This window comes from Bufo gargarizans, chromosome 2, assembly GCF_014858855.1.
Source record: "Bufo gargarizans isolate SCDJY-AF-19 chromosome 2, ASM1485885v1, whole genome shotgun sequence".
NCBI lineage: Eukaryota > Metazoa > Chordata > Amphibia > Anura > Bufonidae > Bufo > Bufo gargarizans.
The window spans coordinates 410,876,694-410,895,134 of NC_058081.1; the positions used below are offsets into that span (position 1 = coordinate 410,876,694).

At 48.1% G+C, this 18,441-nt stretch overlaps 1 protein-coding gene across 1 annotated transcript in view; it reads right to left on the bottom strand.

Moving 5' to 3' along the window:
- Positions 1 to 7,054: 7,054 nt before the first annotated feature.
- The window catches only part of KCNIP1 (potassium voltage-gated channel interacting protein 1), a 528,645-nt gene continuing 517,258 nt past the window's right edge, over positions 7,055 to 18,441 (bottom strand). Inside the window, exons 8-9 of the mRNA XM_044277299.1 lie at positions 8,772 to 8,834; positions 7,055 to 7,123 (exon numbers count right to left, since the gene is read on the bottom strand). Of these exons, the coding sequence (XP_044133234.1) occupies positions 7,055 to 7,123; positions 8,772 to 8,834 (132 nt within the window). The remainder of the gene's footprint in view (positions 7,124 to 8,771; positions 8,835 to 18,441) is intronic.

Genomic DNA, 18,441 nt, shown 5'->3' on the forward strand with positions numbered 1-18,441 from the left:
AGAGGTCTATCAGAAGACATGAAAATATAGCCTTGCCACACATTCAGCAAATGCACTTGTTGCATCAAAGCAAAGGCCACCCAAACCTCTCTTCCAGAGATCAGTCAGAGAAAAAACATTAAACCCATGGAACTGATACACAGTGATGTGTGAGGACCAACGAAAACCACCACACCCGGCGGGAACAGATATTTACTGACTTTCATCAACGATTATTCTAGGTATACAATAACGTATCTAATGAAGCACAAAAGTGAGACATTAGAAAAACTTCAAGAGCTTGTAGCTATGACAAGCAAAAAGTTTCAAAGGAAACCAGGAATAATGCACACTGAAAATGGAGGGGAGTACAGAGATGGAATCATACCTAAAGAAATAAGGTATTATACACCAAACAACTGTACCATACACTCCTGAGCAAAACGTCGTAGCAGAAAGAAAGAATAGCACTCTTGTAGAAATGACCAGATGTATGATTTTAGATGCTGCCTTACCTAACAAATACTGGGGAGAAGCGATAATGACTGCAACATACCTACAAAACAGGCTCCCATCAAAAGTTATTGAGAGTACACCATATGTAATTTGGAATGGATCAAAACCTAACGTAGTGAACATCAGAGTTTTTGTCTGTAAAGCATATGCCCACATTCCAAGTGAGAAACGCTCGAAGTTTGAGAACAAAGCCATAGAAGGCATTCTGGTGGGCTACAGTGAGCATAGTAAGAGATATAGAATCCTTTGTTCAAAAACCAACAAAAACCCACGCGAAACAGGACAAGAGCCAGAACAACAAGTGGAATTTACAATCAATGAGCCAGTAGAACACACTGAACAATAAATCATAAGATCCTCTCGCATGATAAAAGGGATACCACACCGCAGGTTATCATACACTGCTAAAACACATTAAACATAGGAGCCAACATCCTGGGAAGACATAGAAACTTTGCAGAGAAGGGAAGCAGATCAGTGGAGAAAAGCAGCTGAAGAAGAAACAAAGTCACTTCAAGAAAAGACTGCTGGTACCAAAATGAGGATGGGGCAAGGGAAAACTAGGAAAAGGAAGCCACCGGCCCCCCTACTAATTTTGAACAAATAAAACTCGGACAACTTAGTTTATAAACCAAACTTTTACTGGGTGATGATCGGCCACAGCAAATTGTTTCCTTATTACAAAAACGGTATCAAAACCCCACCTCCTCCACGAATCACTTCTCCGATGCGGTATACCACCCTGGGTCCCCAGGTCGTACGTTCGCCAATAACTGTTTACCACGATCTTTCTTTCAAATTCCGCCACGGAGGAGGACCGTGTCTCACACGGGATTCCGACCACCACCCAGCAAACTAAAAGCTTGTTCAATGCCATCCTGCAAACCCGACAAAAAGATATCCAGACCTATATCTGTGAGATGTACCCCATCCGGCCTCATCAGAGGTCTATTATCGCCCTCCAACTGCCAATGCCGGACCACTATTCCTCCCTTTGAACGCACAAATCGGGACATTCGGGCATTCAACGTCCTCCTGCATTTCTCCATAGCCTCCCCGTCCCTGGCGCCATGCCAAACTACTCTCGGCACAACCTCCGACCATACAATCACTAGCTCCGGGAAGAACGCCGGGAAGCGCTCCAAATCAGACCTCATCAAAGCCATTAGCTCCAACATCCTCTGGGAACACAGGTCATTTCCCCCCGCATGTAATACCACTATAACCGGCCCCACCGATCTACGCCCAATCTCCACCACTTCTGGCAACACTTGCGCCCATCTCAGCCCCCAAAGACCTCTCCATTGCACATCTACTTCCCTGAATCCCAGGCTGCGACCTCCAGGCCTGCATTCCGCCCTCTGCGCCGCCCAGAATATGTAGGAGTGCCCCACCAACCAAATCACCGGACGACCGACTCCTGCGAAGAAAAGAATCAGTAAAAACACCATAAGTCAAACACATCATATATATATATATATCATTTTTAATATTATTTTTTTTTATTTTTTTTTATTTTAACTAACTCACCAACAAATCCGGCCTTACATATCGCGCAAAGCAGGACGACCTCCACCGCCCAATTCGCATAACTTCCGATTCCGGCAATCCTGCCCTAGCCGCCTCCGTCGCCGCACCTATCCGAAAGGAGTGAGTACCGAATTCCCCCGGATCCAACCCCAACTGCTCCAAGCATTTACGCAACACTGAGGCGAACTGAAATTTCGTCAAGGGAAACCCGTCGGCATGAACGAAAAAATTCCTCCCACTCCCCCTTACAGCCATGTACTCCGAAACCAATCTAACAGGGCACGCCCCGCTATCAACCGGGTGGATAGGCAACCATACTCCATTACCGAACTGATCGGTCTTTGAACGACGAACCCGGACCCGCAACGCATTATTGTTAAAAATCACATCCGACCATAACAAACCTCCCGGCCGCGAGCTGGAAGGGGCAACCACTTCCCCCACCCGTAACGCTGCAAAAAAGGCCACGCTAAAACACGCCGCCACCAAAGCCCTCTCAAACCCTGAAGAACACACGACTCGACACACCTCTACCAATCTTCCCAGCAAGCTAAACGAAATTGGCCGTCTACTCTCCCGCACCACATATTCCTTCTGCCACCCTTTCAACGCCTGCCTGATCAAGAAATTCTTCGTCACATCAGGCAATCCCTGCAGCTTGAGATAAAAACCCACACCGGCCAATTTACGCCGGGCAACTGGAGCAGAAACCCCTTGACCCCATAACCATAACAGCCACTCTATCGTAACCTCCAGACACACTCCCCCCCCCTCCGACACTTCCCTATTACCTTTCACCGTCAACCACTCAGCCCAGGCCTTACCATGCGCCTGCCAGGTGGCAGGAGTCACCGAAGAGCTGACCAACGGCATCAATTGTTGAGCACCAGACGCCACAGGAAATCCGGGAACACTCGACCATCCCTGTCCGCCTCCGGAAGAAGATCCCGAAAAACCTGCCAACGGAACCGAGAAAGAGCGTCAGCGATCCTGTTATCCACCCCCGGAACATGGCGCGCCCTAAAATAAATATTGCGCTCCAAGAACCTTAGCACCAAATGCCGAAGCAATGCAAGGACCGGTAACGATGAAGAAGACAACCTATTAATACATTGAACCGTACCCAAATTATCCGACCAAAAGCACACATGACGATTCTCCAGCCTGTCACCCCAAATCTCAACCGCAACCACAATAGGGAACAACTCTAGCAACGTTAGGTTACTTACCAACCCCAAATCTCTCCACTCATCCGGCCACGGAGATGCACACCATTCCTTACCCAAAACCGTACCAAATCCATAAGAGCCAGCCGCATCTGACCACAGCTCAAGCTCGCAACTAGATATTTCCTGCAAAATATAACACGTGTGGCCATTGTAAGAACATAAAAATTCACGCCACACTACCAAATCAGCCTTGAACGACTTGGTCAGTCGAATGCGATGCCGCGGGGACACCACTCCCCGTGTTGCCAAAGACAACCGCCGCGAAAAAACACGCCCCATAGGCATAACCCGGCAAGCAAAGCACAACAAACCCAAAAGCGACTGCAACTGCTTAAGAGTCACCTTCCTCACCACCAAAAACCCCTCAATCAAAGACTTCAACCCAACGAACTTCTCCTGCGGTAAACGAAAGACCATGGCCACCGAATCTATTTCAATACCTAAAAAAGACAACCGCGTCACCGGACCCTCCGTCTTCTCAGCTGATATGGGGACCCCAAACCGCTCCATCAATGACAAAAAGGCGGATAACAGAGCCTGACAGCCCCCCCCCCACCCTTGGGCGCCACAAACAAGAAGTCATCGAGGTAGTGAATCACCGACGAACAACCAGACTCAAAACGCACCACCCACTCCAAAAACGAACTAAACAACTCGAAGTAGTGACACGAAATGGAACAGCCCATAGGCAAACAGGTATCGTAATAGAAGAAACCCTCAAAACAGCCCCCAAGCAAATGGAAACAATCCGGATGAATAGGCAGGAGCCTAAACGCCGATTCCACGTCCGATTTTGCCAACAGAGCCCCTTTCCCAGCTTCCCGTACCAACGCCACCGCCCGATCAAACGATACATACGACACTGATGCCTCCTCCGGAAGTATAGCATCGTTCACAGATGCGCCCTTCGGATGAGACAAATGATGTATCAGCCGAAATTTACCCGTTTCCTTCTTCGGAACGACCCCCCACGGTGAAACCCGCAAATTAGAAAAAGGGGGTTGCACGAAGGGACCCATAATCCTACCCGCTGCCACTTCCTTCTGCAGCTTATCCCGGAGAACCTCCGGATATTCCCTAGCCGATTTGAGATTTTCGGAAAACAAAGGGGACCTATTGAGAACAAACGGTATGAAAAAACCTTCCGAAAAACCCTTCCGCAAAATGTCCGCCGCCCCCTTATTGGGGTACCGGTCTAACCAAGGGGCCATCCTTACCACGCTGACCGGGGTCCTTCTGTTCAAATGGGGTCTACCTCTCCCCTGGGATCTAAGGCACCGACCCGCGGGATGGGGGCCCCCGCATGCTGAACATTCATGCCTGTACCTACACAACCCCGCGTATTAACAGTGCCCCTCGTTGTACAACCAACAAGCCCCCGGGCATCTAACGGCCACTGGCGCCTGGGCGACTGAGGCCACGGCTCCAGCGGCCGCCCCTGGAAAGGAAGGCGGCCGAGTCGCCGTCATCAAACGTAGCCAGACATCCGTGGCTTTCACACCCCAACCCATTCCCGGCTGCAAAGCAAGACGCCTCCGAAATTCTTCATCATACTTCCACCAAGCACTACCCCCATGCGCTTTGTACGCACTATAAATAGTGTCCATATAAATAAACAGTTCAGAGCACCGCTCCGGGTGCCGCTGACCCATCACACACCCCAAAACCGCAAACGCCTGTAACCAATTATTCATCGTTCTAGCCACCTTCATCCGTTTGTCATAAGGCTTGTCCACAAAACGCTTCTCCTTATCCACTCCATGCTGGTCCACCGACACCAGGGACCATATGTCCACATATTGGTGGGACCAGATCTTCTCCCTCACCGAATCCTCTAAATGAGCCCCCAAAGGACTAACGCCACAGAAACAGGAATCCTTATGGATCCCAGCCAAAACCACTGAAGGCTTCGTCACCTGACCAGAAGCCGTCCCAGGCGTCTCCGCCACTCCCGCCGGAACCGCAGAAGGGCCAGGGGGAACAGGCAACCTATCTAACAAAGATTGCAATAACGACTCCACACTCACATTAACACCTCCCCCTCCCCATGCCCCCGCATAATGACACTCACCAGAAGCCGGAACCGCCGGCGGAGCTATTGCAGGTACAGGCACCGCATCTCTGTGTACTGCCACCGAAGCCAGGCTAGGTGCCCTGGAACTCTCACCAATCGCTGGTCGTCTACGCCCGGACCGCGGTGTACAATCAGACTCTTCCGAGGCTCCCGAGGATCCCTCCGAAGATGACGGGGACCGCCACCGGGAAGATCTGGACCACCTACTGAACCGGGATGACCTGGATCGCCGACTGGAACGCCGCCGTCTGCGGCTGCGCCTCCCCCGACGCCTATCCTCTCTGGCGGGGGTGGGGGACAAAGATCTCTCCCTGCCTCTGCTCCGGCCCACCAAAGAAGCCGCTGTAGGAGGGGTGGGATGAGGTTGTAAAAGCGGGGAAGGGGTACCAGTGCCCAGGACTGCAGCACCAACCCCCAAAGAAGCACCCCCACTAGGAAGGGCCGGACTGACCTCCGCACCACCCATACAAGGGGGAGCTAAGGAAAGGACTGGCGCAGGTAAGGGGGGAGGAAGGGGGGGGCAGCCTGTGATGGCGGCGGGGTAATGGAGCGGTCATCCGCCGAAAGCGCGCCAGAGTGAGCAGCCCCCATGATCGCCAATGCGCTCGCCTGCCACGCCGCGACTCCTATATCCCGGGGTGAGGGGGGCGGAAGGGGAGGAGCTACACTGCGGCCTACTTCCGGTTCCAATCCCCGGCCTGGATCACAGCAGCCGCGTGAAGCGGCCGAACCGGAACGGCCAGAAGACACGTGCCGCAATCTCGCAGGAGGACGGCGACTACGCGCCGAGCGCCGCAGACCCCGACCCCTCCCAGCGTAACACTCACCCAGCGGCGTCTCTAGAGGAACCAGAGGAGCAGAAACAGGAGGAGCGGAGGCAGAGGAAGGATCAAAGCTGCGCAAAAAGGAGCGCAGCCATCCTTCCCCCTCCGCCTGAAAAAGCGCCAAGAGAGAAGCGCGCAGCGCCTCATCACCCGCGGACATCCTGGAGAGTCAAACCGGAGGTAAGCACTTACCAACACGGCTTACCCTGTCAAGAGGAAGTGACGACCACTGTCCTCCTCTATATAAACCTGCCTTACTCCTCCTACCACCGTCTCCTCCTCCATACCCTCTCCACCTACATTTTCCTTAACCCCTTATCTCCCTCAACTACTATAACCTAGGGGCCTGTTCCTCAACCCCGAGCCAGGGAAACTAAGGGAGGGGAAGGGGGGACCAACAGTCCCTCATCACCCTCCATACCCAGTCGGGTGCTCTCCATAAAACCTGGTCACTAACAGAACTCCCTACTGGTCGCAAAATGGACTTTTAAAGTGAATTACGATGCAGAAGGAAACATCTATAGATACAAAGCAAGATTAGTTGCCAAGGGATACTTTTAGAGATTATAATGAGACATTGGCTCCAGTTGTGAAACATTCCACTATAAGAACACTCCATAGCATTGCTGACAGAAAGGGAATGCAAGTGAAGCACCTAGACGTCAAAACTACTTTTCTGTATGGAGACATCAAGGAGGAGCTATACATGGAACAGCCACCAGGATTTAAGAAAGGAAAAGAACCTTGTATGCAAACTGCAAATGAGCATCTATGGGCTCAAGCAAGCGACAAGAGTGTGGAATGAAAGAGTGAACGAAATACTCACAAAATAAGGATTCTCAAGAAGTAAAGCAGATCCATGTCTGTATTCAAAGAATCAAGAGAACAAATGGACATACATCCTAATTTACATTGATGAATTCTTGACGTGTTTTGAACAAGAAGGGGACTATGACCAAATAGTTCACAAACTGAAACAAAATTTTGAAATGAAAGAGTTGGGGAACATTACTCACTACCTAGAAAGTCAAATCGAGCGGGAAGAGGATGGAATCTATCTACTTAACCAAAGTAGAAAAATTACAGAAATATTAGAACAGTTTCACATGCAAGATGCAAAGGAAGCGAGAACACCAATGGAATCAGATTAGCTGAAAAACAATGGAACAGAATACTTGTTACCTAACAATGATTATTATCAGAGGGCAATCGGAAATTTGCAATACATCGTGACAAGACTAGACATCGCCGTAGCAGTGGGAATACTTTGCAGGAAAGTCGCAACACCATATCAACGTGACTGGAACGCAGTAAAAAGGGTAATTCAGTACCTAAAGCAAACAAGTCTGATGGAGCTGCGACTTCCAGCATCGTCAAACCCAAAACTGATTGGATATGCGGACGCTGATCGGGCTGGAGACACCACTGACTGGAAATCTACAAGTGGTTACATCTTCCAGTATGGACAAGGAACAATAACCCAAGGTGTGGCATATCAAGGTGCTGATTAGACGCACAGGTGTGCCTTAGACTGCCCACAGTAAAAGGCCACTCTAAAATGTGCAGTTTGATCACACAGCACAATGCCACAGATGTCATAACGTTTGAGGGAGCGTGCAATTGCATGCTGACTGCAGGAATGTCTACCAGAGCTGTTGCCTGTACAATGAATGTTCATTTCTCTACCATAAGCTGTCTCCAAAGGCGTTTCAGAGAATTTGGCAGTACATCCAACCATCCTCACAACCGCAGACCATGTGTAACCACACCAGCCCAGGATCTTCACATCTAGCATGTTCACCTCCATGATCGTCTGAGATCAGCCACCCGGACAGCTGCAGCAACAATCGGTTTGCATAACCAAATAATTTCTGTAAAAACTGTCAGAAACTGTCTAAGGGAAGTTCATCTGCATGCTCGTTGTCCTCTTTGGGGTCTGGACCTGACTGCAGTTCATAGTCGTAACCGACTTGAGTGGGCAAATGCTCACATTGGATGGCATCTGGCATGTTGAAGAGGGGCTCAGTTCACGGATGAGTCCCGGTTTTCACTGTTCAGGGCAGATGGCAGATGGGGTTATGGTGTGGGCAGGCGTATGTTATGGACAACGAACACCGGTGCATTTTATTGATGGCATTTTGAATGCACAGAGATACCGTGATGAGATCCTGAGGCACAATCCACGACCATCACCTCATGTTGCAGCATGATAATGCACGGCCCCACATTGCAAGGATCTGTACACAATTCCTGGAAGCTGAAAACTCACTGGACATGTCACCTATTGAGCATGTTTGGGAAGCTCTGGATTGGCGTATACGACAGTGTGTTCCAGTTCCTGCCAATATTCTGCAACTTCGCACAGCTATTGAAGAGTGGACAAACATTCCACAGGCCACAATCAACAACCTGATCAACTCTATGCAGAGATGTATTGCACTGCATGAGGCAAATCGTGGTCTCACCAGATCCTGACTGTCTTTTGTGTATGTAGAAAATGTTTCAGATCTTTGAGTTCAGCTCATGCAAAATGGGAACAAAACCGAAAGTGTTTCGTTTATATTTTTGCTCAGTGTAAATTACAGCAAACAGAATAAATCAATCATAATAATATCTTACCTCTTGACATGACTCTATGAATTCATCCAAGGTTACAATTCCATCTTTATTTTTATCCATTTTCTAAATAAAAGCAAGAGAGAAAACCATTAAAACATTTTAAAGGATTTTAAAGTTTATAAAGAATGAAATGTGCACAGAAACCAAGCTTACTCCATATATGGCGTGGCCGTGTAATAATCTTTCTAATAAGCGCTGCCTGTGGTAAGGGCTGATCTTTGGGGTGTGCGACCTGTGCGATTCCTGAAGATGGTCCCCTTTTCCAGGCATCCAGAACGATTCATCCAGCTTCCAGGTGCCCCTTTACTAGCTGAATGCCATAGTGAAGCAGGGAGCTGTCAGCTCCCTGCTTCACTGTGAGTCAGCCTGTTCTCTCTACAGGGGCAGGCATGATGTAGTGACACATTGCGCCTGCAGAGCTGTGTACAAAGAGCACACAGGACTGGAATCTGCCTGTCCGCTCTCCAGTTCAGCAGGAGTGATGATGTCATCACATTGTGCCTGCTACTGGAGAGAGCGGGGTGTTCATTGCTCACAGGGGAAAGGAGGCTGCAAGGTATTTTTTTTATTTTTTTTATTACTGGATTGGGAGCACTTAGGGGACAGACCTACTAAATTGGGGGTATTAAGGGGGCAAAACTACTGGATGGGGCACTAAAGTGGGCAAAACTACTGGGTGGGACAATAAAGGGGGCAAAACTACTGGATGGGGCAATAAAGGGGGCAAAACTACTGGATGAGGCACTAAGAGTGCAGAACTACTGGATGGGGCACTAAGGTTCAGCATTACTGGATTGGGGGCATTAAATGACAGCACTACTGGATTGGGGCACTAAGGGGGGCAAAACTACTGGATGGAGGCACTAAGGGTCAGCATTACGGGATAGGGGGCATTAAGGTGGAAAAACTACTGAATGGGGGCATTAAGGGTCAGTATGACTGGATTGGGGGAACATACGAAGCAGCATTACTGGATGGAGCACTAAGGGGCCAGAACTACTGGATAAAGGAGGCACTAAGGGTCAGAATTACTGAACCCACTGTGCCACTGACTAGCAATACTCCAGAGGGGTGTGACTAAGCAACTACTCAGATTTCACTAAAGCCTCAGATGGTGAGGATAGGCTTGACCATGGGTAGTTGCCAGGGGCTACTCTGGAGCGTAAACTAGTCAGTGACAGCTGGTCCAGGCAGACCAGGAGGTACCTGCGAAGGTACCGACAGTACAGACGTAGTAAATCAGGCAGGGTCGTGACCAGGAGAAACAAGACAGGAACTGGAAGATGATGCAGAGACGTAGTCAGGACGAGCAAAAGGTCAAGGAAGGTGACAAAGGAGCAAGGTCAGACAATCACCTGACACAAATCAGCCCCGCCCAGGGGGTGATGCGTACTGCCACAACCGAAGCCGAGTTCAAGCAGTGTTCAGGTGAATGGAAGTTGTGGAGCAGAATCTTCAAAGGTAATACTAACCACACAGGCAGAACCCAAAGCTGCAGCAGAGACAGGGAAGCAAAGACCACGATCACAGATGAGTACGGTTCCTGGAACCGCAGAGGTAAGCAGAAGGACAGCATCGCACAGAGGACGCTGTTACAACTGGATTGGGGGCACTAAAGGGACAGGACTACTGGATGGGGCACTAAAGGGGCAAAACTACTGGATGGGGCACTAAGGGGGCAGGACTACTGGTTGGGGGCACTAAGGGTCATCATTACTGGATCTGGGGAACTAAGGGGGCAGCACTACTGGAGAGCGACAGTAAGGTGGCAAAACTACTGGATGGGGGCACTAAGATGCAGAACTACTGAATTGGAGGCACAAAGGGGGCACAATTTATGGATTAGGAGCAGTAAGAGGGCAGCACTATTGGATGGAACACTAAGGGGTCAGAAATACTGGATTGGGGGCACTAGGGGGTGTTGCTAGGGTCTGAAAACATCTGGGGCACAAGCCCACTGTATCACACCCCTGTGAAGCCATGCCCCCACCCCATGAAGCCACACCCCCATTGCCTGGGAAGGGGGGACTTCACAGTAGTTATTAACCCCTTTCAGCAGTCCCCCCCCCCCTTTACAGTAGTTATTAACCCCTTTCAGCAGTCCTCCCTTCAGAGTAGTTATTAACCCTAGCAGTCCGTGAATGGAGGACTGCTGAAAGAGGTTAATAACTACTGCGAAGGGCCTAGCCGTCTGGGCAACCCCACAGATCATCCCCCCCCCCCCCTTTGTACTTTAACCCCTTTCAGAAGTCCCGCCTTCACAGTAGTTATTCGCCCCTTTCAGCAGTCCCCCCTTCTGTGAATGGGGGCCTGCTGAAAGGGGTTAATAACTACTGTAAAGGGCCTAGCCGTCTGGGCAACCCCACAGATCATCCCCTCAGTAATCCGTATCCTGCAGTAACTAAATTTTAATTCAGCGCTCATCTCATTACTATCTTGACTTACACACTCAGATCCAGTAACAGGCAGTGCGCCTAGTGGGAGGAGCAGGCGCGTGACGTCAGTGAGCGAGCGCCGCCCGCACTGCATGTTTCTGGAGCTGAGTGTGTAAGATAGTAATGAGATCATGAGCGCTGTTTTAAAGTTCAGTTACTGCAGGATACGGATTAGGATGGCGGCCAGGGGCATTGCTAGAGCTGACTGGGCCCCACAACAAAATTTTGTATGGGGCCCCTCCTCCATGACTATCCTGGCATCCTATATGTGCATATGTAAGGGAAAGTTCACATCACATTTTTGCCATCTGTTTGATGTTTATATTGGAAAATGGGATACAAAAGCGCAGCACACTACTCTTTGTATCCTGCAAAGTCTGTTAAATGTATACATTAAGGTATCATTATATATTTTTTACAACGGGGCTCTATGGTGACAGATGCCACTGTATGGTGTGAGTCTGAGTCACCTGTTAACATATACATTTTATGTATACATTACCAGGGGTCAGCAGCCTTCGGCACTCCAGCTGTTGTGAAACCACAATTCCCAGCATGTTCCATTAATTTCTATGGGAGTTATGAGAAGAGCAGAACAATAATCCATGCTGGCAGTTGTAGTTTTACAACAGCTGGAGTGCCGTAGGTTGCCTACTCTTGCATTGGACCAATGGCAAAAGGGCGCTTCTCATGTTTCCAGGTCCACTGTACCAGCAGGCTATGTAGGTTTGGCTCTTGATATTTGACCTTATTTTGGTCTGTCTTTATCCTCATTTCTAGTGGTCTTACCTTACCTTACATTTGCTTCATGGGATTCATTGTATTGCTATTTATGCTGGTTGATAACGCATATATTTATTTGTGGTAACCCAGTGGACCTGTGTGTGTCGGTTACATTGATCTTATTGCATACCGCACTTTGTTCTATATTGTATACAATTTTTTAATGCGTGTCTGTTGTTGTGTCTAATAAACTTTATATATATTTTTAATATTCTCTTATTGTTGGATGTGCATCTATGGGGTGGTTCTTTTTGACTCTCTCTCGGGTCAGGTTATGTGTTACATGCAGTTGCACCACCCCTTGCACTCCCTGAACTATTTGGTGTGCCCCCTATCTCTTTAAATCAATGGCAAAACGTGATGTGAAACCAGCCTTAGTGTGCCAAGATAGTGCCAAGTGGCAAGCACTAAAGGAAGAGATGGGAGGCTGCAATGTACTGCATGCTGTAGTACAGAAGGCTGGCAAAGCGCACAGCCTGGTCCTGGCAATATGTAGTGTGGACTGTATTCTACAGTCTGGAATCTACAGTAAATACTGTAAAGATATTAGCCCTACCCTCGAATAATAATAGATTTAGTGACTATATAATCACCAACATATAGAGACTAAATAATACAGCTATATTGGATAATATATCATACCATGACTGGATAACAAAACAATATAACGATATAACGTTATAGCTCCATATCATGACTAGATAACACTGCCATTCAGTAACTGAATAACGCTGCCATACAGTGACTGGATAGCACTGCCATACAGTGACTGGATAACAGGGTATAAGGGGACACAATACAGTATGTGACCGGGGCACAGTACAAGGCAGGGGGCACAGTACAGCATAGCGGGCACAATACAGGGCAGGGGGCACACACAGTGCAGCATAGGGGGGACAGTGCATTATAGGGGGTACAGTACAAAGCAGAGGGCACACACAGTGCAGCATAGGGGGCACAGTGCATTATAGGGGGTACAGTACAGGGCAGGAGGCACACACAGTGCAGCATAGGGGCATAGGGCAGGAGTCAGAATACAGCATATGGGGCATAGTACAGGGCAGGAGGCACACACAGTGCAGCATGGGGGCACAGTACAGGGCAGGAGGCAAAATACAGCATGGGGGTACAGTACAGGGCAGGGGTATACACAGTGCAGCATGGGGGGTACAGTACAGGGCAGGAGGCACACATAGTGCAGCATAGGGGGTACAGTACAGGGCAGGAGGCACACACAGTGCAGCATAGTACAGGGCAGGGAGCACACACAGTGCACCATAGGGGGTACAGTACAGGGCAGAGGCAGAATACAGCCAAAACATGCACCTCAGATAAAGTATCACCAACACCTATGGTCTATCAATGTGCATAAAGAGACCAGTGGTTTATGGTTACTTTTTCCTTACTATACTGGGACAGTCCTAAATACAAGAAGCGCTGTCTTCCGTATCTACATCAATGCTAGAAATGCTCCATTCCCACGTCCTACTTCAGGAGATGATAGTTCCTAGTGCGCAAAAAGAGCTTTCATGATGTCACAAGCACATGATCAGTCACATGAGTGGGCGGAGTCAGGCTCCGGGGCTGTGCTAAGGTTGCCTCCTGTACGGGATTGACCCGGACAGTCCGGGTTTGTAATCCTGTGTCCGGGTACAAGCCTTTCTCAGACCCGGACACAGGATTAATTTTAAACTGCAGTGCAGACTGTCTGACTTGTTCGCTCACGGTCCTGACAGCTGGCTGTGAGTGAGCGTCGGCGAGCTGTGAGCGGCCGGCACTCCGGGACCGGCTCGAACCTGAATAGGACGAGGCTGCTGGTCAGCATGGATTGGAAGCTGGGGTCTGCGGGTGTTCAGGAACACGAAGACGCTTCTGAAGGAGAGCAGCAAACCCTCGCCCCACAGCAGGTAGGTCGTACCGGGACTGAGCTGCTCTCACTCCCAGATCAGGCTGGATAACAATGAGATGAGCCGCGGGCCTGTGCTCCTCCCGTCTCCCCGGCTCTTCTGCTGCTCTCCTTTCCTATCACGATACCTCCCCTCTCCCCCGATCTCCGTTACCGGGCCCAGGAAAGCTGCCGGACTCTCACACAACACTCTACAGTCAGTGTGCCGGCCCCGAGTGATGGTTCCCGGGGGATTAGGGCCACTTTACTCTAACTGGGGGTCACTAATGGGGCATTATTCTTATTGGGTGGCACTAATTGGGGCATTACTCTTACTGGGGGGCACTAATAGGGGCATTATTCATTCTGGGGCACACTAATAGGGCCATTACTCTTACTGGGGAACACTAGTGGGGGCATTACTATTACTGAGGGGGCATTACTATTAATGGGTGCATTACTATTACTGGGGGCTCTAATGGGGGAGGCACAGTATGACAGCGACTTCACACCTTGTGTTAAGCCACGACCCTACAACCACACCACCTTTGGGGTGTGGCTTAACGTGCCTGGTATTTTTTGTTGGGAAAGGTGGCAACCCTAGGCTGTGTAGGAGATTGTGTGGAAATGACTGCGCTGCTCAGATTCAGTCACACACAGGACGGGCGGTGATGATGGACAGGCCAGGCCCCCAATGTTGCCGGCGCAGCACTGTATGTAAAGGTGCATGGCATGAAAAACTGCATTAGATAATCAAGACACTTGGTGTCAGGATGCCGGGCCCTGAAGCAGCCGCTTCCCCTGCTTCCCTGGTAGTTACGGCACTTTGAGCCGGCATAACATTCGGGGGCACTGGTCAAAACATCCGGGGCTTAAGCCTCGAATGTTTTGACCTAACAACGCCCCTTCTAAGGGGTCAGAACTACTGGATGGGGGCACTAAGGGGGCAAAACTACTGGATTAGGAGCACTAAGAGGACAGATCTAGTGGATGGGGCACTAAGAGGGCAGAACGACTGGATTGGAGTCACAGAGGAAACAGCACTATCAGATGGGAGCACCAAGTGGGCATCACTACTTGAGGGCACCAAGGGGGCCTTTTACAGTGTAGGGACACTAAATAGGCATTTTACTCTTTGGGCACAATTAAGGGGATTAACTACTATCTGGGGGCACTAATGGGTCATAACTACTATGAGGTGAAACTACAGGGACATAACTAGTAGGGGGTGGCAGTATGTGGGCATATTTACTGTGTGTGGGCACTAAGGGGGCGTAAATACTGTGTGGGGGCATTATGGGGAATAATTGCACTAAAGGGCACTAAAGGGGCATAACTAATGTTCAGGGGCACAAAGGGGGCATTCTACTCTGAGGGGTCCCTTAAAAGGCATTCTACTGTGTGAAGGCACTAGCATTGCATTCTTACTATGAGGGAGCATAACTGCTGTGAAAGAGCAGGCACATGCCACAGTTGCAACATTCTGCAGATATCTTTATAGCCACCTTCTGGAAGGGCTTGAATCTGCAGACTGTTGAAGGTGGCGCCTACATCACAAAAAAGAGCGATATGGCGAGGCGGTAACCAGTAGTTCCCTAATGCACTATTTGGAGCCTTTTTTTTTCTGATGCCGATGGTAACATTCCACAGATGCAGGCCTGTGCAGGAGTGGTTATAGCATGAGGCACACTATAGGGGGCACAGAACATGAGGCACACTATAGGAGGGCTCAGAACAAGAGGCACCAAAGAGGAAAAGGCACTATATAAAGGGGGCATAGATCCTGGCATTATATAAAGGGACACTTTATACAGTGGGCACAACACATGTGGCACTCTATACAGGGGTTGCAGAGCATGAGGCTATATATACATGGGGCACAGAGTGTGTCTTACTACCATTAAGAGCACTGTTTGTGATGCTTTATTTTCAGGGAGCATAGCATGTGGCATGTTTTTAGGAGCACACTGTATGCTGCTATTATATTGAAGGTACAGAATGTGGCACTAAGATGATTTTGTGTTAGTATATAGGTTGCTGATGTGTTGGTAAAGCAAGAAGCTGAAGACATCTTTCTCTGCCAGTCAGGGGAATGTCAGCTCCAGTAAGCAGGGGACCAGGAGAGCAGGCCAGGCCAGACAGGTGCTAGTAGTGGGAGACTCAATTATTACAGGGAAATCTGTCACAAAGACCGGGATCGTCGAATGGTGTGTTGTCTTCCTGGCGCTCCAGTATGACACATTGCGGATCGGGTTGACGGATTACTGGGAGGGGCTGGAGAAGATCCAGCAGTCATGGTCCATATCAGAGCTAATGACAAAGTTAGAGGTAGGTGGAGCGCCCTTAAAAATGATTTTAGGGATTTAGGTCAAAATCTTAAGGCAAGAACCTCAAAAGGTAGCATCTTCCGAAATACTACCTGTTCCACGAGCCACATAACAAAGGCAGCAGGAGATTGGGGAGGTTAACAAGTGGCTCAAGAACTGGTGTAGGAAGGAGGGGTTTGGGTTCTTGGAAAACTGGGCTGACTTCTCTGTCGGCTACAGGCTCAGGATCTCAATGTCAGCCTTCCTCAATGGGGAAGGGGCAGCTGTGTTGGGGAAGAATATGGCTAGAAGGTTGGAGGAGTGTTTAAACTAGGGACTGGGGGGGGGGGGATAATTACATTATAGGGTGGGAAGATAGTGCAGATAGAGACCAGGGGCAAGGTAATGGGAATGGGGGAGGAATGGAAGGAGGGACTAGAACAGTTCAGAAGGATAGGTGTAGAGTAATAAAATATACATATATTATACTATATTATAATATACAATATACATATATGTATACTAATGCCTAACTAATAAAACTGGGGAAGTGGAATTAGTGATGTGTGAGGAGGACTATGACATAGTGGGAATAACTGAGACATGGCTGGATGATAGATATGAACGAGCAGTTACAGTACAGGGTTACAGTCTGTTGAGAAAGGATCGCCAAAACCGACGAGGGGGAGTGGTCTGCCTTTATGTAAAGTCCTGTCTAAAGCCCACAGTACGAGAAGATATAAGTGAGGGACATGAACATATGGAGTCACTGTGGGTAGAGATACATGGAGGCAAAAATAATAAATTGCTAATAGGAGTTTATTATAAACCACTTAACCCCTTAAGGACCAGGCTCATTTTCACCTTAAGGACCAGGCCATTTTTTGCAAATCTGACCAGTGTCACTTTAAGTGCTCATAACTTTAAAACGCTTCGACTTACCCAGGCCGTTCTAAGATTGTTTTTTTCGTCACATATTGTACTTCATGACACTGCTAAAATTGGGTCAAAAAAGTTAATTTTTTTGCATAAAAAAATACATTTTTTACCAAAATTTTTGAAAAATTAGCAAATTTCAAAGTTTCAGTTTCTCTACTTCTGTAATACATAGTAATACCCCAAAAAATTGTGATGACTTTACATTCCCCATATGTCTACTTCATGTTTGTAGCATTTTGGGAATGATATTTTATTTTTTGGGGATGTTACAAGGCTTAGAAGTTTAGAAGCAAATTTTGAAATTTTTGAGAAATCTTCAAAATCCCACTTTTTATGGACCAGTTCAGGTTTGCAGTCATATTGTGAGGCTTAGATAATAGAAACCTCCCAAAAATGACCCCATTCTAGAAACTACACCCCTCAAGGTATTCAAAACTGTTTTTTCAAACTTTATTAACCCTTTAGGTCTTCCACAAGAGTTGATGGCAGATGGAGAAACAATTTTGAAATTTCTATTTTTTGGAAAATTTTCCAATATAATCAATTTTTTCCAGGAGTAAAACAAGGGTTAACTGCCAAACAACACTCAAAATGGGTTGCCCTGATTCTGTAGTTTGCAGAAACATCCCATATGTGGTTGTAAACTACTGTTTGGCCGAACGGTAGCACATAGAAGGAGGGGAACACCATATGGGTTTTGGAAGGCAGATTTTGCAGGACTGGTTTTGTTTATACCATGTCCCATTTGAAGCCCCCTGTTGCACCCCTAGAATAGAAATTTCAAAAAAGTGACTCCATCTAAGAAAGTACACCCCTCAAGGTATTCAAAACTGGGTTTACAAACTTTGTTAACCCTTTAGGTGTTCCACAAGAGTTAATGGCAGATGGAGAAACAATTTTGAAATTTCTATTTTTTGGAAAATTTTCCAATATAATCAATTTTTTCCAGGAGTAAAACAAGGGTTAACTGCCAAACAACACTCAAAATGGGTTGCCCTGATTCTGTAGTTTACAGAAACACCCCATATGTGGTCGTAAACTACTATTTGGCCGAACGGGAGCACATAGAAGGAGGGGAACACCATATGGGTTTTGGAAGGCAGATTTTGCTGGACTGGTTTTGTTTATACCATGTCCCATTTGAAGCCCCCTGTTGCACCCCTAGAATAGAAATTTCAAAAAAGTGACTCCATCTAAGAAAGTACACCCCTCAAGGTATTCAAAACTGGGTTTACAAACTTTGTTAACCCTTTAGGTGTTCCACAAGAGTTAATGGCAGATGGAGAAACAATTTTGAAATTTCTATTTTTTGGAAAATTTTC